The sequence below is a fragment of the Larus michahellis genome, chromosome 10, assembly GCF_964199755.1.
Source record: "Larus michahellis chromosome 10, bLarMic1.1, whole genome shotgun sequence".
Classification (NCBI taxonomy): Eukaryota; Metazoa; Chordata; class Aves; order Charadriiformes; family Laridae; genus Larus; species Larus michahellis.
The window spans coordinates 14672537-14694879 of NC_133905.1; the positions used below are offsets into that span (position 1 = coordinate 14672537).

The 22343-nt window shown below is 44.7% G+C and overlaps 1 protein-coding gene across 1 annotated transcript in view; it reads left to right on the plus strand.

Moving 5' to 3' along the window:
* Nucleotides 1-22343, plus strand: part of ITPR1 (inositol 1,4,5-trisphosphate receptor type 1) — a 182507-nt gene that overhangs the window by 131735 nt on the left and 28429 nt on the right. Inside the window, exons 44-52 of the mRNA XM_074603193.1 lie at nucleotides 1722-1902; nucleotides 2528-2781; nucleotides 9088-9288; nucleotides 10938-11048; nucleotides 12310-12405; nucleotides 13170-13292; nucleotides 14289-14393; nucleotides 15237-15429; nucleotides 19121-19243. Coding sequence (XP_074459294.1) covers nucleotides 1722-1902; nucleotides 2528-2781; nucleotides 9088-9288; nucleotides 10938-11048; nucleotides 12310-12405; nucleotides 13170-13292; nucleotides 14289-14393; nucleotides 15237-15429; nucleotides 19121-19243 — 1387 coding nt within the window. The remainder of the gene's footprint in view (nucleotides 1-1721; nucleotides 1903-2527; nucleotides 2782-9087; nucleotides 9289-10937; nucleotides 11049-12309; nucleotides 12406-13169; nucleotides 13293-14288; nucleotides 14394-15236; nucleotides 15430-19120; nucleotides 19244-22343) is intronic.

Consider the following 22343-nt stretch of genomic DNA (forward strand, 5'->3'; position numbering starts at 1 on the left):
CCAACCGTGCTTTAACGGGTTGGCTGCGTAAATAACCCAGCCTGGGGTTTGGTTACTGGTCAGCAGCTCAGGGAAACCGTGCTAACGCGTCTCTTCATTATGATTGTAATTTGATGGTATTCTGTCCACTGAGTCTGGACAGGTCAAAGAACTGGTTTAGAGTCAAAAAAAACCCAACTGGATAAGCAAACTGTCATTCAGACAAAGGATGTTTTTATTTGTGTATGTTATGAGAAAACGTGAAAATTCTTGATATAATAGTATTTTCAGAATTATTCTCTAATCCAATACTTTAAATGAATTGGGCACCCAAAGCATCTTGTGTAGTGTCACAGGGCCCGTTTCTTTTGCAACGACTTTGGGTCGAAGGCATCTCTTGGCAGTGCTCGGGCATCTCTTTTACTAGACTGAATGGATGTCAGGAGAAGGTGCCAGTGTGGGTGGCTTTGCCAATGTGCGATGCCCATCCAGGGTTCTTCTCCTTGCCCTCCTCTGAGTTCTCCTTTCCCTCCTCACTCTGTTGATCACTGGAAACAATAACAAGCTCTGAAAGAGTTTACCCGAGGTGCTCTGGGCAGGTAGAAGGTGTTGCAGTGGCAGGAGGGATATCTCATGTGAATATTGACCAACTTCTTTAAATAGTCATGCTGCTCCTCTGCAATCAAAGATGCAACTTTATTAGTGTTTCAAAGTCATTCAGCGCTCTTCTGACTGCCGCTGCCTGGGAGTGATCAAAGGCAGGCGTGCCAGAGGCAGCCTTGTGTGCTCCGCTTCGCAGGAAAGCGGGCAGGATATATTGCTATTCCCATTTTAATTTGTTTTTTCAATAAATCAGGCTTCATTCCTATTCATCATGTAAAGCTGTTGGATCGTGAGCCACTGCAGAATGCTAACTAATTTCATAATACTCTGCATAAGGTGACCCACTTACAAGTTCATCCTTCAGTCGTGTTTAAGCTCTGGTCCTGATTTATGTAACGGCATATTGGTTTCATCAAGAATTGTCTGATCACTCACTGTGTTGGCTCCTTTTTGACCTGTACATGATTTGTATTCTCCTCAATTTTAGGAAGAACTTTCTGTCTCTGTGCACATATGGGCAGAAGAACATTAATAAACCTTTTTAAAAGTAGTCAGTGCTTTGAGTTTTCCTGTCACTTAAAGATATATTAGAGTTTTAAGAAGTCTGCTGCAGACGGGGCAATGGAAACTTAGCACGAAATATCCCTCATTACATTGTTTGTACATTTTTGGGCTGTGATTAACATTGACTATTGCGTGTTATGAGTCACAGTCCCTCTGATTCGCGGGCGGGAAGGCAGGACAGCTCTTTTTCCTCTGTATTTTGCTCATACGGTTTTGCTTCTGAACTGAGAATCAAATTATAGATAATTCCATTGTCCTTACCTTAATTCATTGTGCTCACCTTAATTCCACTGCTGTAGAGAGAAGCGTGCTGCCTATATGTATGGACAGCGTGATTTATTGCACTTGCTTCTTTAAAAATATATTTGGAAGTTGTTAATAAGGGAGCTAATGCAGCGGAGACACTTGGTCTTCCTTAACAATAAAGTACGAGTCTCCATTGCTCTAGGTTTCGATTTACTGAAAACTAATTAACCTCTCAGTCCTTCAGGATATCGTACGGTGCAGAAAGGTGAAATAATCTGTATTCAAACCTGCGTATGAAGATATAGATCCTGTTCCATTTTCTCTTGTAGCATTCGTTCTTCTGCCGACTGACGGAAGATAAGAAATCTGAAAAGTTCTTTAAGGTTTTTTATGATCGCATGAAAGTGGCACAGCAAGAAATCAAGGCTACTGTCACAGTCAACACTAGTGACTTAGGAAATAAAAAGAAAGATGAAGACTCAGACAGAGATGTACCGAACAGGAAAAGAGGTAATCCCCAGTTGTTCTGTTTCTGAAGTGACAAGGGAGTAAAATGCTGTGTTTCGAACTCATTTCAATTGATGCAATAATGCTCTGATCTCTGATCCCACAGAGCAAAGTTCAGAGATCTGTGGTGCCCTGGCTTGGGATTTCAAGAGCTTCATCCCCTCTTCATCCATTTGTGAGATTGTGCTATTGAAATGATGAAAAGTATTTCTGAGATGAGACTCTGCCACCTTGTCCATCGTGACAAGCTGCCCAAATCTGATCCATAGTAACGACCCTGGACTGTGGGTTGTGGTCAGTGCCTTCTCTAACAATAAGTGGAGAAATCCTAATTTTCTTCTATAGCAGGTCCTTTTATCATAACTCCTGCTAGTGCTAGAAGTGTGTGCCCTAACCACTTAATACCAGAATTTGTAACTTCAATGTGGTTCGCATAAAAGGTGCGAAGAGAGTGACATGATATCCTTCTAAACTCGAGACCCTCACATCACACTAAACATACTTACCAGAAAGAGCTGATGATGAGTAGTTGGCCTGCGTGTGAAACTGTAATGGGAAATGGGTGAATAGATTCTCTGCTCCCTTTTGTTCAGTTCGCCTAAGGAAGATCTGTTCTTGTGTGTTGTAGTGAGAGAGCCCATGACCCAAATTACCGAGGAGGTCCGGGATCAGTTGCTGGAGGCCTCGGCAGCTACAAGAAAGGCTTACAACACTTACCGGAGGGAAGCTGATCCTGATGACCATTACTCGGCAGCAGAAGGAGCACAGTCTGCAGCAGACAAGAGCAAAGATGAGCTGGAGATGAGTGCTGTGATCTCAATAATGCAGCCCATCCTCCGGTTCTTGCAGCTGCTCTGTGAAAACCACAATCGGGATTTGCAGGTACCGCCTGGTTCCTGAACAGGCGTGCTCATGTTGCCTTGCGCAGTCACTGCTGTTGCATCCGTCTCGCTCATCCCGTGCCTTTTTAAATCGATACGTGACTGACTGTTTTCTTTGGCCTTGAACATAATCCAAAAAAACATATTTATACCTTGCTGGACAAATGCAGGGAAGTCCAGTTATCCAGTGTTCGGTGGTCTTTTCAATGTATACAAAAGGTGATAGGATCAACACTTGATGTGGCTATATACTTAAAGCAGGTGTTCTGCTGTGAAGTTACTGATGTACTTTTGAGAGGGGAAGGAAAGGAAAAGAAAAAAGTAATGTAGAAAAATAAAGAGCACATTGGGGCTTTGGTTGCAGCAGCCCTCAAGCATATGCTTCCTTTCCAGTGAACAGGTTCTCATGGGTTTTCATGGATCTGTTCATGTGCGTAGAGTTCAACACATGGGGATGGTATCGGGAAAGCCTCAGCGGGAGTTTAATCTGGTGAGGGACATGAAGGGCAACAAGAAGGGTTTCTGGGTTGTATCCACAGCAGAAGGAGATCAGGGAGGGCATGGGTCTGCTGCTGAAGTGGGCAGGGGCCCTGGGTGGTAAAGGACATGAAGGCCAAGGTCCTCAATGCTACCTTCACCTTGGTCTTTACTGGTAAGACCAGCTTTCACAAACCCTAGGATGCTGAGATCAGAGGGGAGGTCTGGAGCAAGGAAGACGGACCCTCGGTGGAGGAGAATGGGGTTAGGAAACATTCAAACAAGTTGGATGTGCACAAGTCCGCGGTGCCTGTGGGATGACCCAGGCCCCTGTGGAGTGCTGGGTCCAGTCCTGGGCTACCGAGTCCATCAGGGAGTCTCAAAAATTACTACGGGACTGGAGCGTCTGGTGGGCAAGGAGAGGCAGAGGGAGCTGGAAGAGGTCAGCCTGGAGAAGGGAAGGCTTGGGATTCTACAATTCTCATCAGAAACACCTGACGGGGCGTTGTGAAGAGGCTGGAGCCAGGCTCTGCTCGTTGATGCCCCATGACAGGGCAAGGGAGGTTGGAGCAGACAGTCTCCAAAGGTCCCTGCCAACCTCAGCCGTCCTGTGATGCTGGTGATGTGTTTGTATAATTTTAAATAGTGAGCCCAGAACTTGCATATTAGTAATCTTATCTAGCGCATGCCTCTACAGGAGATAAGATTTTTGCTTACAAATGGACTGCAATTAACATGATTTTTGTTCAGCGTAACCGTTGCTGCTGGATTAGAATTGACAGCAAGCGAGGAGCTGGTGAGAGGCAGTACAATGCACTAAATGCCCTCATAAAGGAGGAATAATTGCAGTGATTGCATATTGTTGTACAGCACGCCAGAAGTGTAGGACCCTGCGTGAGTGCTTTTCAGACCTGCCAGATCACTTCCGCTGAACTTGAATGCCCTGCTGCTGGCGGCGTTTGAAATCAAATCTGCATGGTAATGTTCCTGGGCTATGAACATGTAATTCCTTTAGCATTTTATGGGTGCTGAGGTTACATACATCAGGGTTTCTCCTAATTTTTTTTTCCAAAAAAACTATTTGATCTTTGTTTTGTCAAACAATTTTCATGCCGTTAGCGATGTCGGAGACAAGGAGGACGGCAGTTTTAGGTGGCAGCAGTCCAAACCCGCACGCACGTGATCCGCTGCTGCTGCGCTCTCTGCCTGGGCACCGAGAGCTATAGGAGCAAAATTGAATTCAAGCCAATGTAGAAACTTGGCCGGAGCTGCTCACCGTCCTGAACAATTAGATTTCCCAAACAGCAAGTAGTTGCATTCAGCTCTAGGAGAAAAAGGTGGTTTTGTTTTGTTTTTTTAAAAAAAGCTGGGAGGAACAATTTTTCAAACATAATCCTCTTGCTGCATGCCTGCCTTGATGCTGGCCTTTCTCCTTCATCCCTGAAGGGGAGGCAGGAGTGTCTGAAGCGTCAAAATCGTGGTGTCTGCAGCTGGTACATTGTAACTGAACTCGTTATCAATATTGCCAATGCTTAAAGGAATGACAGACCTATCCTGGAAGCTGTGTGGCTTCCAAAATTGCCTAAGTTAGATTTGAATTAGAAATCACCAGTCCAGTGCAGTTGTAAGTTTGTCAAACCAAGTGTTTTACAAGCCGTTAGCAATTGTGAGTAGCCTGATGTTGTGCAAAAACAGGAAAATGCAAGTCACGGCTGTAAGAGTCGATATGTGTTTGAGGTGAGGAGGAAGTCTCTGAAATGGCCAAGGGAGCGGTAATACTGTGCCTTTTGCATCACTCGGTCATTGCCTGCACAGATAAACCTGCAGTTTGTTCCGTGTTGCACACAGTCGGGGTGCTGCCCCCCTTCAGCTGACTGCATGGGTCTGCAGGAGGAGCTGCAATATCTTCTTCAAATTAGTGCAAGGACGGGACGCTTGAGTATGTTTTGTTACCCGATTCAGGCTGAATGCATCAGATTTTGCTGTGGAGTACTCCTGATATCGCTGTTTCTCTCTCAGCACAGAGATACTCGGGGCTCTTATTAAACTTGCATTAGGTCTGATGCTTGATTGTGTGCGAGAGCTCAGCCTTGACAGCAGAGCTGTTGCTGTAGCCAGGCTGTCGCCTCTCCTGCTTTGGCCAGGCTACAGCCTCACCAGTTTCCTTAGGAGGTCTTTTCTGTACCGTCTCTTTCTGAATGAAGATGTCCTTGTATACTGCAGCATCAGTCATGAGAACTGAAGCTCGTGACAAGCTGAGTTGAAGCATCCAGGGAACGTTTTCTGTGAGCAAGAGCAGCGCTGGCTGCAGGAGAGGAGCGGGATCCCAAACAGGCTGGGCGGAGAATGGCTGGAGAGCAGCCCTGAGGAGAAGGACCTGGGGGTGCTGGTGGATGAGAAGCTCAGCACGAGCTGGCAATGTGCGCTGGCAGCCCAGAATCCCCCCGCAGCCTGGGCTGCATCCCCAGCAGTGTGGGCAGCAGGGCGAGGGGGGGATTCTGCCCCTCTGCTCTGGGGAAACCCCCCTGCAGGGCTGCCTCCAGCTCTGGGGCACCAACAGCAGAAGGACACGGAGCTGCTGGAGCGGGGCCAGAGGAGGCCACGGAGATGCTGGGAGGGCTGGAGCCCCTCTGCTGGGAGGACAGGCTGAGAGAGCTGGGGGGGTTCAGCCTGGAGAAGAGAAGGCTCCGGGGAGACCTCAGAGCCCCTTCTAGTCCCTAAAGGGGCTCCAGGAAAGCTGGGGAGGGACTCTGGATCAGGGAGGGGAGCCATGGGACGAGGGGGACTGTTTTTAAACTGGAAGAGGGGAGATTTAGATGAGATATCAGGAAGAAATCCATTGCTGTGAGGGTGGTGAGCCCCTGGCCCAGGTTGCCCAGAGAAGCTGTGGCTGCCCCATCCCTGGAGGGGTTCAAGGCCAGGTTGGACGGGGCTTGGAGCAGCCTGGTCTGGTGGGAGGTGTCCCTGCCCAGGGCAGGGGGTGGCACTGGGTGGGCTTTAAGGTTCCTTCCAACCCAAACCATTCTGTGATTCTCTGATTCCCAGCAGAGCAGGGAGCAGTGCCCTCCCTCTGGAGTTGGCGCCTGAGCAGGTGGCACCCAGGACCCTTCCACGCTGCCACAGCCAAGTGTGCAGCTCCAGCATTACACTTAAAAATCCCATCTTCATAGGAAGAACATAGTACTCCAATTCTTTTTTTTTCTTATCAAGCAAGTTCTTTTTGTGAAATAAAAATATTGTAGTAATATGCTAGCCAGTCATGCTCAAATTAAAGGTCTAAGTCATTAGGTTAAATACTGGTTTTGTGCAAAAAAAAAAAAAAAGCAGGAATTGATACAATTCTTAACATCAGATTTGTCTGTTTCTTTTATTCGTAATCCCTGGAGACAAAGCCTAGGTAATAAAGAACAGTAAAGCTCTGCATGCTGCAGGAGAGGGATTCAGTAATTTGGCTCGTGGGGCAGTACTGCTGCAGGCAGAGAATGAGCTGGTTTAGCTCACCATGTTTTAGGCAAGAAGTGTGTGTGAGGATTAACTTCAGACGACTAAAGAGCAAACCTGTATTCAGTGAAAAAATGCCTTGCCTTACCTGATTGCTTGTAAAGAAAAATCTGATAATTTAAAAAAAATCTTTTTACTAAGACTTTCTTCTTATTTATGTTCTTTCTTTGCAAAGTTTTTCCAATTAGGGGTCAGATTTCTGCTAAAACAAAGACTGTCCAAAGAAAACATTTAGGCTTTTGGGGGAATTGCCCTCTTCAATGGTAGAACTATTCCTTCTAAGGATTCTGCGTTCATCCCTGCTTGAACACACCAAGCAAGGATTCTGAAAGTAGCCAATTTTATTTTTAGTCATCGTGTTTTCTCTAAAGGGTACTCGGCTTTAGGGAAGCTAAGTCTCCAACACCCCACTGTGCTGTAGAGAGGCATTAAGAACTGGCTGCAGGTGCTGCCTTTGCACGTGTAGCCCTATCTGGTCATGGATCCCAGAAATGGGGAGGACTGGGCTCCCTGAAAATGAACAGTAGCATGAAGTCAGCTAGGGAAGGGTCTCCGGAAAGTCATTCACAAAGGTAGGAGTTTAAAGACGGCCTGACTTTAAGTGTACTTCATCCCATTGGGAAGTATTTCTCTCAGTTGAGTGAATGCTGAAAGTTAAGCAGTATGAATGCTCTTGTCATGCTTTTCTCCTCAAAATCCCACAAGCTGCATATTTTTCGTATGTTCTAGCTGAATCTGCAACTCTGTCGCTCTTTATTCTCAATGCAGGGTCTCGCGGGTCAGGTTCGTTCCCACAGAAGGCAGTAGGAAGGCGTGTTCAGTATTGAAGAGTTGCGTTCCCACTGTAGCCAGTGCGATGCCCGGGATGAGAAACTGAAGAGCTCGATCTATAGTGGCCGAGACGGCCCCAGACATTCCCTGGGGCAGTTTCTCACAGTGCAGTGGGGTGTTGTTTTTCTACTGTTTTTTCCTTCCCCTTGTTTAGCCACCTAACATTGTCCTTCTGCCTCCTGTGCCTCGTTCCTCCTCTTTCCTTTGTGTTTATTGACTTTGTATCAAGAAGCTAAGGCTGGTAGAAGCCTAGCTATAATCAGAACAAACGTTGTACCGCAGCTGGGGAGCGTTTTGTTTCATTGCTTTCAGTATTATCCATTGTTTTTGCTTTTTTTTCCTGGAGGGAAGGCATGAGCTATGATTTCTGTAGCATCAACCTTTCTACATTCTGACAAGTTAATCAAAAGTCAGGATACTAAATGAGCAATCAGCTGAAATGTGCTGAATCACTGTCACCTTTAGTCTGCATTCATAGACAGCATTTTCCTTTTTTAGCGTAGCCTTCAATTGAATCTGGCAATTTCTCAGTCTGTTTGCCTTAAGAGACTTATTAGTCTGACGCAGGCACTAGAAGCGATCAGTTAACGGCGCTCCTCTGCAGGCTGTCAGAAAAGACCTTGCTGGTGCTGTTGTCCCATGCATCTTGCTCATCTGAGGGTTTCTTTCACCTTTCAAGTGAGGTGTTTTGTAACCTGCTAGAATTAAGCTAGATACGAGTCCTCCTGCTGAAACTTCGAGGAAAAGAAAGCGGTAGTGGCTATCCATTTTTACAGTGTGCTGCTGGGAACACACTGACAAACAGCATCTGAGTCACTGGGAAACTGATTTTCATTAATTGTCCTTCTTTGTTTTGGTTGGGTTTGGGTTTTTTTCCATTTGGAATACAGGAGAGAGGAAACCTGTCTAATTCATGCTGATAAATCTGGCATTTCATTAGAGGAGCTGCTCCTAATCAGCAGCTTCAAGCAGGGATTACAATAATTATGTGGGAAGAAATGCAATGGAGAGAATTGCGTTTCGAGCTGCCTTCCTTCAAGGCATGCCGTCAGGGGCCTCCCTGCCATGTGTGCAGGTGGAGACGATGTGAAGCCGGAGCCAGGGAATTGCTGCTTCTCTCTTGGAGCAAGGTCTTGGGAGGAGAGAGCCTTGAGTGGTGGTTGGCAGTGAGATGTCACAGGTAGGCTCGAGGGAAAGCCTCTGGGCTCAGGAGAGCTTTCTGTGAAGGGCCTATTCCGTGTTGGGTTTCAGGGCTCTAATGGACGCACTCTGGTTATTGCTGCATGTCTTCTATAAAATGTGAAGCCAACAAGCTGCCCAAGAGAGGAGCACATTGCAAGCCAGCCCTGGAAGAGGCTTAAATTGCTTGTCCAGCCCCAGTGAAATTAGAGGAATATACCATGCAATTGTGGGTTGATGAACTTAATAAAATGTTATGATCCAAACAGTTTGCCTTTTTTTTTAATCTTCCCTCCCGGCTTTGACACTCTCCCCGCAGAATTTCCTTCGCTGCCAGAACAACAAGACAAACTACAACTTGGTGTGTGAGACGCTGCAGTTTCTGGACTGTATCTGTGGAAGCACAACTGGTGGACTTGGACTTCTTGGTCTGTATATAAATGAGAAAAATGTTGCGCTGATCAACCAGACGCTGGAAAGTTTGACCGAGTACTGCCAGGGGCCTTGCCACGAGAACCAGGTAATACTTCAGAGCTGTGGAAAGCATCGCCCTTTCTCCCTACACCCACAGCCTGTGCTCTGCTGGGCTTGGATCTCAGTCTTACTGACTTCTGTCATCTTATAACACTGCTCACTTTACTTGCTCTGCAAAGGGGTTTTGGTTTGTTCAGTTTTATTTCTTTATAAACTCATAATAATCAACTTCTCTTTCTTGAGGCCCCCCTCTGAGGAGCTGAACCACTCAAAGCAGTAGAGATTTTTCTGCTTTCCTAGGATTTAAGTTGTTTTATTAGACTTGACAGACAGGGAGGGTGGGGAATTTTGGTACTTGAAATACTTTATAGTAGAAATTTTGCTAAAACCTGTGTTGCCTGTTGTAAATGAAGCCAGAAATGTGGCTCCCCAGCCTGATGGGAGAAGGTCGAGCTCTGCAGCTTTATTAATGAAGGTGGGAACCATGGGGTTGAAGTTGTTTTCAGGCACAGTCTTGTGTGTAGAACCAGGTGCATGTTGCTGCTGACTGTCCGTGCACTTGCACAGGGACGCAGCAGTGGTTCCCAGTGAGCAAGGGTTACATGTTGTTGAGGACCATCAAGTGTCGGCTGGGGGATGAGGCAGCCTCTGTGCACCTCCCCCAAAACCATGCTCACTGTCAGGGATATGTTCTGCTCCGAGATGGAATAACTGATTTAAAGCAAGTACGGTGTTTTAAGTAACTGTGTTACTGGGAAGACATAACTGAATAATGACAATGATCCTATCGGATAAAGCAGTTACTGCCCCACAGCTGGACTTAGTCTGCTCTGTGCCTCAAAGGTTGAATATGGGAAGATACCTTGTTTCATAAGCTGGAGTTTTTAGGTGCTTAGGAAATTTGATTTGCTGCAGTGGGAATGATCAGAGGGCAAGGGCAGCCGTACTGCGTGGCCGTGCTTGTCCACTTCACCGTACCACCTTACCGCAGGTGGTACAGACAATTAGTCAGGCCCGTTCTTCTGCCTTTGGTCTAAACATGACTCTTGCTATAACCATTTCAATGGGGCCAGTGAAGTCCGAAGTCTAGAATAAACCATACTGAAGAGATAGCTGTGCACGTCAGTTCATAACCAACAGTTTCTGTCTGTAAGACGGACCGAGTGAAATAACAACCTTCAGATATGGCTACACGTCTTTGCAGTGGAACTCAGTGACTCCAGGGATCTGGAAGTCAGCAAGCTACCGTCACCTTGTACGTTTTATTACAAGAGCAGTGTTAAAGGGTAAGCAGGGTTATGGAAATTCATTCTTTGGTTAGGCAGGACTGAAGTAGGTGTTGGTTGGCACATGTAAAATAAAGAAAACTCTCCCTAATCTTAGTAAAACAGCGTTCTTCCTTAGCTATGTATTCAGTCTGGACGCTTTGGCATGCAAATGCTTCATTTATCAACTGTGTTGCTTTCTGCTTCCTGAGGCTGGGTGGTTTCAGTAGGACATGCTGATGATAGGAAAAGCTTGAAACAGAATGCCTTAATCTCATGTTATTCCACCGACTGGAGCTTTCTGTTCGGTTATCCATCTCGAACAGCTTATGAGGTGATGAAAGGGGTGACTCTTCTGGCTGGGTCACCAGCCTAGACTGCATTTTTAGTATAGACAATTAGTGAAGTTTGATGAATTTTCTTTGGACAGAACTGCATTGCCACTCACGAGTCCAACGGTATTGACATCATCACAGCATTAATTCTCAATGACATCAACCCTTTGGGGAAGAAGAGGATGGACCTTGTGTTGGAACTGAAGGCAAGTGACTATTTTGTGTGTTCCACATTAACAGTAAGATGAAACATAATTTTATTGTTGGAATTATGTGGGTGTTTATTATATCCCAATATTCAGAAGTGCCAAAAAATTATATGCATCAGCAAGCTGGAGGCAGTGCCCAAGGACTGTTTGTCACAGGTATTTCATCTTTTAAATGATAACGTGGAGCCAGCAGTTTTCAGATGGGGGGGTTGCAGGCAGTCAAGATATGCTGAGGAATCCTAAAATAATTTCCTGTTAAAAATTTAAAGCCGATGAAAACTTCTCTTGGTGTGGGTGAGCTTTTACATATACAATGGAAGTAAAATTCCTTGTGCTTCATCTAGTTTCCTGATACTCTGTTGCTGTTTGTTTAATCAGTTGATGTTTAATCATCAAGAATATTTTAGGGCTGTTCATATCAGTGGTGAAATAATTAGCCCTGGTGCTGGTTTCAAAATACGTTAGCAGGTTGTCTTCTAGCAACAGCAGTCACAGAGCACTCCTGCTTTGGCCTGAGTTTTAGAAACATTTCCTTTCTGACTTATTGTCTTGTCTTATAGCGCAATGTCTAGTTGTTTTCCGTTGCCGACTCACACCATTATTATGGGTAATGTGGGTTTTTTATTATTCTAAATAAAAAATGCTTTTAGACTCAATTAGCATTATACTTCAAAATTAAATACTTTTATTGGTTTTTATTGTCAGTCATGATGGATTTTAATCTTAATTGTTCATATTAAAGTAGTCTGGTGCCTTGTGGTAGTTTCCCATTTCCTCCCTCTATTTCTTGGCATGAGCAGGTTGCAGAGTAATTTTCAGTTAAAAGCAGTGAAGCATGTCTGTGTCTTCAGCCTCAGCTGTCCTTTGATTTAATCAACAGCGTTTTGGAGTTGAGAGCTTGTAGTAATGCTGCAGTATCTTTAAAACAAAACAAAATAATACAAGCTTGAAACCTCAGCGCTTCAGAGATCCGAACCTTAACTTGGGTTAATTTGATGACCCCCAATAAGTAGGGTTTGGGAAATAAACTGGTGATATTCAGTTGTATATCTCAATGATTGGAGGGAGTGCTTGGGTAGGTGATGCTGTAGGAGTCCTACATCAGGCTGGCTGGGGGGCTCTGCCTTGCCCACAGCTCTTATTTGTAGAAACAAGGTGTCTCAAGCCCTTCTGGGCAGCAGGGATAGTAATGCTCAAGCTGGGTACCCTCGTTTTTTGACTCCTGGCAGTGATTGGTCGTGTTCTCTCCTCCCTTCAGAACAATGCTTCAAAACTGCTCTTAGCGATCATGGAGAGTAGGCATGACAGCGAGAACGCAGAGAGGATCCTCTACAACATGAGGCCCAAAGAGCTGGTGAGTCTCCCCGCATCATTCCGAAACTCCTGAGGCCCTTCAGGCCCGGTGCAGCAGCACTGGGGAGACTGGAATGACCACGTCCACCCCAGAGCTGCTGCAAGGGCTCTGTGCATGAATCCCTGGCAACTGGAAGACCTTTCAAGGATTTAGTTGAATGAGTGCAATAACCACAGGTCTGCCTAGTTCCCAGGCAGCACAAGCAATTAGGGAAGCCGTGATTAATGCTACAGAGAAGCCATTCAGTGTCCTGCATAAGGCAGGGAAGGAGCATTGACTGACGCTTTGGAATCCACGTGTAGAAGTTATTTGCACAAGAGGCAGAGAGAAACAACAATTTCTTGTCATCTAAGAGCTATTCAGTAGACTGTAGCAGGCTTTTGGGATGGTTAATATATTAACTGGTGAAAACGCGAACAGGAGATTCAAAGTACAGCTGAAGCACTGTCAGCTTGCCTCGGTGCACATAGTTATGGTGGGGACCAGCCATCAGAACGTGATGCAGTGTGTGGCAAGGGTGGCATGCAATATACTACCTAGAGGGGAACATGAAGTTTAGTTTCTTGAGTCAATGAGCTGGGCTGAAGGGGCTGAGTTCAGGTCTCCTGCTTCATCCTGGGTGTTGAGAAGCCCACTGACCTTCTCATGAATGTGTATGCTCAGCTCCCTTTCACCTCTGCAAGAGTGCCAAGGTGTACTGGCCTCAGCAGGCTTCAGCCCTCAGCCTGAGCTGTCTCTTCACTGGCCTGTATCTCTCTCTCTAGGTGGAAGTGATAAAGAAGGCTTATCTGCAGGGAGAAGTAGAATTTGAGGATGGAGAGAATGGGGAAGATCTTGCGGCATCTCCGAGGAACGTGGGACACAACATTTATATATTAGCTCATCAGGTAGAATTTCACCTACAGTTTTTGTAGCACCAAGTGTCACAAACTGTGAATAGCAAGAGAATAATTCCCTGAAATTGCTTTAATGGCTCGCCTCTGAGACAAACTCACTGCACATTCTCTTTTTATCAGAGCAAATTTCAATCCTTAGAGAATCATAAAAGAAAATTCTGTAATATAAGAAAATTTTTGGAGTTTCCTTTTATAACGGGAAGCGGGCAGGCTCTTGACCAAGTTTCTGAAGACACGTGATTCAAGCTCTTGGCAGTACTGGGGAGCGGTGTATTATTTTTCAGCTGTATCAAAGGTTACTTTGTACTCCCAAGGAAATTCTACTCACAGATCAATTAAACTGTAAGCAGGAATCTCACTCTGCTTTTATGGTTCTTGCCATGTTCTCTCTATGTTGGAGCCAGTCAGGTTCGTTGTATTGATACAATGTGGTGTTTGAAAGGTAAAAGACCAAGGCGGGGGGAATATATATAGATCTACTTAATATATTGATGCTACATATATCACTCCATTAGAGACTTCCTGTTCCTTTAGCATCTGAGAAGAAAGACCATCAGTATGCTGTAACCAGAAGCATTTATGGAGCAGTGCTCTGTGCCTCTGCTTTTCAATTGATGCAAATTTTCCCTTCCGTCCCTGCCTAGATACTTGTGTGATTAGCACACCTTTAAATTTGGGTGGGTGTAGGAGGATAGACCGAGTGTGAATGTTCAAAAAGTTGCCCAAGTCAGGCAAAAGGTGGGAGAGGCTGGGTAAAAGAGGACTACAACACGGATATTAAAAAAATACATATTTGAATCATTCTGACTTGCTCCCAAAATAGAGCTGCAGGGTGTCTGGTTGGAATAGAACAAGCCTTCTGTCAACTTTGCCCTTTCTTAGCAGCTGACTGTGTACTCTTTCCTTTTTTTATGCCAAAAATCAGAAATTTAATATCATAGAGAGACATCTGGTGTCTCCCACTCCCTTTGCATTCCTTTATTTTAGTTGGCTCGTCATAACAAAGAGCTGCAGAACATGCTGAAGCCGGGAGGTCAGATAGAGGGAGACGAGGCTCTGGAGTTTTACGCCAAGCACACGGCACAGATTGAGGTACAGGAAAAACCGGTGGCTGCTGGGAGGTGTTGGGGGGGGAGGAATATTCTGCTGCGGAAAGAGCCGCTTGGAAGAGAAACGGTGGAGTTAAACGACAGTAACATTGTACCTGATATTCTGATTGAACTGACTACCTGTGTGTGGACTGTCATCTTTGACACAAGAATATATATGTACTTATTTTTTTATTTTATTTTCTGACAGCCGCTGGTGGGGGGGGAGCTATTTTTGAGCTGTCATGTGTGGGCTTTAAGATGGAGCTGAGCAGAGCTCTGTTGGCAGGAGGAAGTGTAACTTCACTTCTGTTACATTTTGGCCGGTACTATTGCTGAATCCAGAAAGTTAGTGGTAGCTTTTGCCATTCTTTCTGTATTAAGATGACAATTTGGCCTGATGCACAAGCTAAGATGCTTTTTAAAAGTAAAACATGCACAAATATAGTTCACAAAACTCTAATAAGCAATATAAATAGAACTATTATTCCTTATACTGGGCTGTGCGATGTGTAACTAAAATTTGCTAAGATTTTTAAATTGGGCGACTAGATTGCTCTGAAATTCAGCTCAGCTTTGGTGCAGGATTCACTGGGCCCTTTGGAAATCCCAGCTAAGAACAGTATTGCTGGGATAAGACCACAGCATAGAAATTACCAGTCTTGGAGCTAAATATAGGCCTGCTTTGAAAGGTACATTAAATGAAGTCTCTATCAAGCTGCTGTTCTATGGAAATGTGTCCAAGTTTCTACATGTAGCTGGTTTGAAAAGGGAACAAAAAAGCAGTCAAACCAAGAAATAAAAGCATTTCATAACTAGGAAGAAGCCTAATAAGGCTGCTGTTCAGATTGTCAGGTCGGACCGTACCATGGAGCAAATAGTCTTCCCTGTGCCCAGTATCTGTGAATTCCTCACCAAGGAGTCCAAGCTGCGGATATATTACACCACGGAGAGGGATGAACAAGGCAGCAAGATCAATGACTTCTTCATGAAATCAGAAGACCTCTTTAATGAGATGAACTGGCAAAAGAAATTGCGAGGTATGTTGCTGTTGCCCGTGTGGTTGTGTGGAGCGTTACCAGCAGAGCGCTGAGGTCGGGTTTCCGGAGTTTGAAACGTTGGCTTGGTAGCAGATGGTTCCCCAGTGCAGCAGTGACCTTGATAATTGTTCGAAAGAGTCTGTCCTCTGCATGATGGCAACAAGCTATAATGAAGTCAAGCTTAATGCAGGAGCAATATGGACCAACTGGAGGGGATCCAGGGGAGCGTGGTAAGAAGGAGCACAGGTCGTTGTCTTGTAAGATCCAACAGGAAGGAAAAAATTTGTGTAGGCTTAGCTTCAACGAGAAGGCATTTGGTGGCAGGGAGAGAGGTATTTAAGAGCAGCTTAAACATGTGTTTTCCAGTAATGGTAAAAGTAGAATTTGCCCTTCTTTTGGGCAAGAAATAGGCTGGCAGACGTGCCAGCTAAGTCCCTTCCAGCCCCATGGTGCTAAAGTATCTGAAAGCAAGCATTTTCAAGCACTGCTTTTCCCTCTGAGGTTCCCACCGTCAGCTAGGAAAACTTTAAAAATTATATTTTAATTCATACAGTGCACCCCAGTAAGCTTTCTAACTCACTTGCCTAAAATTATAATTTATTTTTTTTTTAAATTGATCCCTTGCTTTGCTAAAGGAGAAATGTTGCACATGAGGCTCAGCTTCAGCGGGCAGTGATGAGTGGTTAGAATTTACCAACAGTGACCCTCTGAAATGAGAGATAAAGCAGTTATTTCCTGTTCAAGCCAACATCTGATACCACTGTTGTTCCCCATGCTTGAATTGGCTAAACTCCAGTTATTAGCGCGAGGGCTCAGACTGGTCCAGAACCACCTCCTGGAGCAAATGGGAGAGTGGACTTCTGCTGCTGACAGCCACCAAAACCTGCCTGCAGTGCCAGGCAACCCACGCCAGCGTGGTTAGCAAAGGTTTTTCCCCTCACAGAGACCTTGCTGGTACTTAGTCAGTGTTTGCATATCATAGGAAAAAATCAGGATCATAGAAGCATTTTGGTTGGACGAGACCTTTAAGATCAGTGTCCAACCGTTAACCCAACACTGACAAGTTACCAGTTAGGTGAGAAGGAACTTCTTGACCTTCCTCATTGTGAAAATTATTTTTTTATAAAATTGCTTCCCTGGTTGCAACCTGTGACGATTGCATTTTGCCCTTTCACTCTGCACCTCCAAGAAGAGCCTGGACTCTTCCCAGTTTGTTTTTGGGACGCGTATGCACCGTTCGCACTAGAGCTGAGTGTTGCGTGTTTGGTAACGGAAACTCAATATTTGCTTCTGATTGTTGGGATGTGTGTGTGTGTGTATATATATATGTTAATAGATCTTTTAACAGAGAAAAGCAGTTTTAATCATATTATTTAAAATTATCAGTTAGGTATGGATAAGACTGCCTGAAACTTGGTCAGCTCTACTGTAATATTTTTCATGTGTATGAATACTAAACAGAGTGGAGCTGTTTCTACCGAACAATGGATTAGTACTTCTGACAGCATCAAAATCCCCGGGAAGTGGCTTCCTAAAATGAATTCTAAGAACTCTACAAGAATATGGGAGTATTTGATATCCTAAACAAATGGGCCACTTTGTCTTTGACAGCATCTAACAGTATTCTGTTAGATTTTGTTTGAGTTACTTTAATTGTCTTTGAGGCTATCTCCAGGCAAGCTGTGAAGACATCCATAATTAACAACAGACCACAAATTAATCAAGATCCACCTGCAGAAGTGGAGAATATTTCTTTTTTTCTTTAAGAAACTGGAATAATTTAGTCTGTCTCCTAGTGTTCTGGTCTTGTTTGCCCTCTGGGTGATACTCTACGTTTTTACAATTGTTCTCACATCTTAAACACAGGTTTGTGTTTTCAAGACATGGCGGGCTGGCAGTGCTCTGTGCTGTGCTCATGTGATACCACTTACCATTTGTTTAAACCTGAGAAAGACTTTTTTTGAAAGACCCATGTACTTCCCCTTTCAGCTCATGGTACTGGCCCATAATCTGAGCACCATAAGTCTCCCAAGGTCTTAATTAAGGCTTTGAATGAGCCTGCCAAAAACCAGGCAGAAGTGCTGCAAAGGGCAGATGGGCTGTGCCCATCCCCAGAAGAAGGTTTAAAGTAAAACCTGGAACTTTATAATGACCCTTCGTATAACAATTTTATACAAATGAATTCAACCTGCTTACAAATTCTTCCCATTAAAATGAAATGGAGAACAGAAATAATACAGAAATCAGCGTATCATCTATTTGAAACGTTGCTACATCGCATTTTGGTGAGGCTTAACATGCGCCTGGCTAATTAGGTGCAATGAAGCTTGTATTCTTACGGTGCTGGGGTACCTTTTGTAGTCCTTCCCTTTGCATTCAGCTGTTCAATACATTTGCTTTTTATGTGCATTTCAACTCAGTATAATGAGGCATTGTATAATTCTTTTAACCCGTTTTTTTGGCTTAGGATGCTAGAAGAGGTGATTTGCTAGAGAGAGGCGGTGGCTACTGTGAGGCTCAGAATTGCTGCACTCATTAACTTACTCATCTTTTCAGCCCCAGAGTTTGCATTTTCATCTCTTCTTTAAATTTCACCGTGAGCTTCTTTTCTTTTGCTCTCTGATATCTGTATACATTACCTCCTTCCAACAGGGAAAAAATTAGTTCTTTCCCTTCTTTGAGAGCATTTTTAATAGATGTTTTTTCTTTTTTTTTTTGCCACTCTAGACTTCAGGAGTACACAATTTGCTGTACAATAAGCCCGCAGGAGCTAAAATCAGGGGGATTTTGCCTTGATGCACAGGGAATTACTGTAAGGCAGCTTCTTAGCTGTCCTTGTCGTCTTCTGGTCCACAACCACTTCAGAAAATGAATCTTTTTGCTTTCTGTGCTTCTTGATGCTAGCTGCAGAGATTATTAAAATGGAAGTCTTTTTGAAAAGTATTTATGTGTAGTGTTAAGATGTGCAGCTGTTTAACTGTACACTTCGCTCTGTGCAGATGTGCTTGTGTCCTTTGCGCACAGGGCGGAGGGAAGGCCAGCCCACCTTCAGCTCCGTTATTATGCTGGGGCTATACTGGTCTATTACCAGCCTGAAGTAAAGTTTCTTATTGGCTTGGCAGCTAGTCCTAAACATTTTAGCTTTATTGCTGTCTCGCTGCACTGCATTTTATATCTTAACTGTCCACTTCGCACTGTCTTTGCTGCATTTTTTTCTGGCTAGCTGCAGCAGAGAAGTTTGAAGCTGGGCAGCGTCTCATGTAGGTGAGACAGGTAGGAAGTAACTGGGAGGGATGGGCTGAATCTCGCTGTTGCTAATGTGTACACATTTTCCTCCTCCTAATTGTTCTTTGTGTGACTCCAAGTACAAAGTATATTATTAGGGAAAACCTGAAGTCTTTGACCTCTGGCATTTCTGAACTCGTTCTCATGCTGCCACTAAATCAATTCACGTTTGAAAATATTTAACATGAGTCCTTTGCCTTGAAGCACTATGTAGGAAACTGGAAATACCCCAAAGATACAGAGAAACCAAATAAACTTCAGAATAAGCCATGACTTCTACTGCTGTTGATGCTGTGCTTTTGGGAAAACTGAAAATAAACTGAGTTTTGGTGGAGATTAATTTTTTGTATGGAACTCCTATTTTTTTAAATGCTCCATTAAAAAATATTCTTTTTCTCTTTTGCAGCTCAGCCTTTCCTATACTGGTGTGCTCGCAACATGTCCTTCTGGAGCAGTATTTCCTTTAACCTGGCTGTCCTCATGAACCTGCTTGTGGCATTTTTCTATCCATTCAAAGGAATTCGAGGAGGTACCAATATTTAACATACAAAAATATGTGAACAAATAAGATACGATGAGCCAAATCTCGTCCCCCACTTGTGTCTGCATCCCTGTTTTTTTCAGTGGGGACAGTAGAAGAGAAATTGGCTTTTTTTTTAATTGCTTTGATTTAAATTGTGCTGTTCTCTGAGTTACTTTTTCTTGAGGCATTTGTAAGGAAAATGTAGAACCGTGCTTTTTCCTAGGGGAAAAAATAATCAAAGACAGACATCCACCTTTAATTACTTGACTGTTCTACTTTGTTTTAAAGTTCTGTAATTAAGTATTGAACTAAAAATATGAGAAATGTTAATTTGTTGTTTTCCTTGAGCTTGCATTTTATTAACACCATTTTCCATAAAACTTTGGTGGTTGCATAGCTCTCCAGGAGGCCTCTGAGTGCTGGGGCTGGGTGAGTGAGGTGACCCTGCATTGGCAGGCGAGGTGTATGGTAGCAAAGTGACCTGCCTCGTGCCATTAGAAATGGATGGAGTATGCAGGAAAAGAGCCCATCTCCTCTCTGTACTGTCTCTCCAGGAGTCTCTTACCCTGCGAGTCCTTAGAGCAGAGGAGGAGCATGCCAGCCATGTTCCCTGGCTCGGGAGCAACCTGCTGCTCCGAGGTTCCTTGCGATCCACGGGTACAGCTGGGCTTGCTATCATTCCTGACATAAACTACGGGTTAACATGTGTGGTTCACGCGGGATTGCACAATCTTGCTGTAATAGGTCTCACGGAAGTTGCTTTGGTCCAAGCAGTGGGTTTGTGCGACAGCAGTGGTTCTTAGAGCCAACTCAGTAAATACTCCTGCTGGAGTCCTGATGAGATCCAGCTGCTCTGCCTCAGATCCAGCCTCTCCCAAGAGATGCACCCCAGGGCAGGTCAAGGGGTGGATTCATGTCAGCAAGAATCAGGAAATCTGGAGAAATATCTCGTGAATGCTCTATCGCGTTTATCTCTTGCAAAGCTGGTGTAAAGGAAATGCCTAGGTAGGAGATTTTGCCGCATCTATGTCAACTGGAATAAATAAGGAACCCAGCAGTAAAACCTCATCCTAGAGAGGGTGATTCATTCCTGTTCAAGCCTTCCCTTCCCTTTCTTTGAGATTCATAATGCAACAGGGCCAGTTAGATGCGTTATCTTTTCCTATTGAACTTCCTTCTGCATCTTTCTCGTGTTCGTTGCTAACTACAGAACCCGGAGAGAAGGCAGCTCAAAGGCAGCAGTAGCCTGACCGTAAAAATCATCTGAGCTCTTTGTGTGTGGCATAAAAGGCACTTCACCCTTTTTGCAGCTCACCGGGGAATTTACATTGAGGAGAGCTGTAGTTTTGTCCAAACGGTGTTTGATAGCAGCTTATGGTTGCCATGGGGCAAAGGCAGTGGGCATGGAAAACTTGCATTCGGCGTTCTGCATATGGTTGAAGCCTGTGAGAAGGTACGGGATGTTTTAGACCAAAATCCAGTGTTCCTGAGAGGGGGGAGAGTTATAGTTACCTTCTGCAACACCAGGCTGTGGTTTTGGCCACTGTACCTCCGTGTCGCACCCTGTGACAGCAGAACACGGGGCTGGATCCCGTCTGGCCTGCAGTTGGGTTAAAAGGTTTTAACAAGCATGAAGAGCAACTGAGTTTTCTGTCTCTAGTTTCAAAGATCATAAGTCAAATTTAAAAGTCTGTATTTATGGCTGCTAGGAAAGCTGGTTATTAAATTAGTTTGTTGAGATTACAAGTTGCAAGACTGAGGGGAGATCATTTGGCATTTTGAAGATGCCCTACCCTACATATTTGAAATACTTTATTTATCAGGTAACATTTTGATAAAATCTTTCCTCTTCTAGTTAGAATCAAAAATGAAAAATAAATAAATACATGTATGTTTTGTATTTAGCTTTTAAAAAAAAAAATATGTCAGACTGTTTGGGGGAAGCTGTCAGTGTCTTGAATCGCTCAGACACGGTGAACTGAGCAGCTGATTAGCATCTGACTGCAACAGAAGCTGTAAAACTTCTGACTTGAGGAGCAGAAAGAAAACCAGATTCCTGGAATTCTGTACTGGAATGGTGAGAATTCCAGAGACAGGGAGACCTTCCTACCAGGTCCTCCTGGTTACACACTCCTCCTGTCAGCAGTCATGGAAGGGCCCCCAGTTTGGGTGCGGACAGTAGATGTGGAGTGCCCGCTGGCTCGGTGAGCTTCACTTGCCCAGGGCAAAGACACCGCTCCCCGTTTGCTCCCAGTCTCTTCCCGTCCCTAGGGAGGAGAGACGAGCCTGTGCCCTGAGCCCCGCTCTTTCCTGCGAGTCCTGGCCTGCGCCGGGTCCACGGCCATGTATGTCATGGCGTCGCACTCCTCCTGCCGACGTGGTGCCGGGCCTCCCCAGGCTGGGGGTTACAGGCAACAGTTGAGGACTTCGTCAACTCTAGTTATTTTTTCAGGTCTACTGGGATCTACTGAAACTTGTGAAAGCAAATATATTCACGTGCTGTGGATGGTTCTGTCATAGCTGGGATGTTCAGGCTCCTGTGGAGGTGCAGGCCTGCACAGGAGGTCTCCTGTGGAGGTCTTTCAGGATCTGCCTCTCGCGGCAATTCCCAAGTCATTCCGAAATGAGCTTCTGCACATCTTTTCCTCTCTCCCTGCTCCGTCCTGTTTATCGTTCCCACTCGGGTGACTCTGTTTCAGGCTCTGCACCTTCTGCTGTTTGACAGCTCAAGTCGTGGTGGTGGCGTTGCTCTGGGATCCCAGACTCCCTTCAGACAGCAGAAACATCTGTTCAACTTTTACGCTTATTAAGTTTTAATTTCCATCTATCCTCTGCTGTCTTTATTAATCTACAGTGATTTGGAAAAAAACTAAATGGCTGCTCATGGTAGTCAGATGAGAGTAATATTCCTAAGCCTTCTGAATTTGGGTGGGAGGAGGAAAAAGCCCTCAGTGAATATCTTGCCAATAAGACACAACAGTCCTTGGAGCACATACTTGCAGAAGGGCTGCGGCGTGCTGTGAATTTTGCGGGGCGATCTTGCCTTTTTGCCCATTGAGGAACCAGTTGCTTGAAGAAAAACTTTTTTTTTTCCTAAACGTCAGTT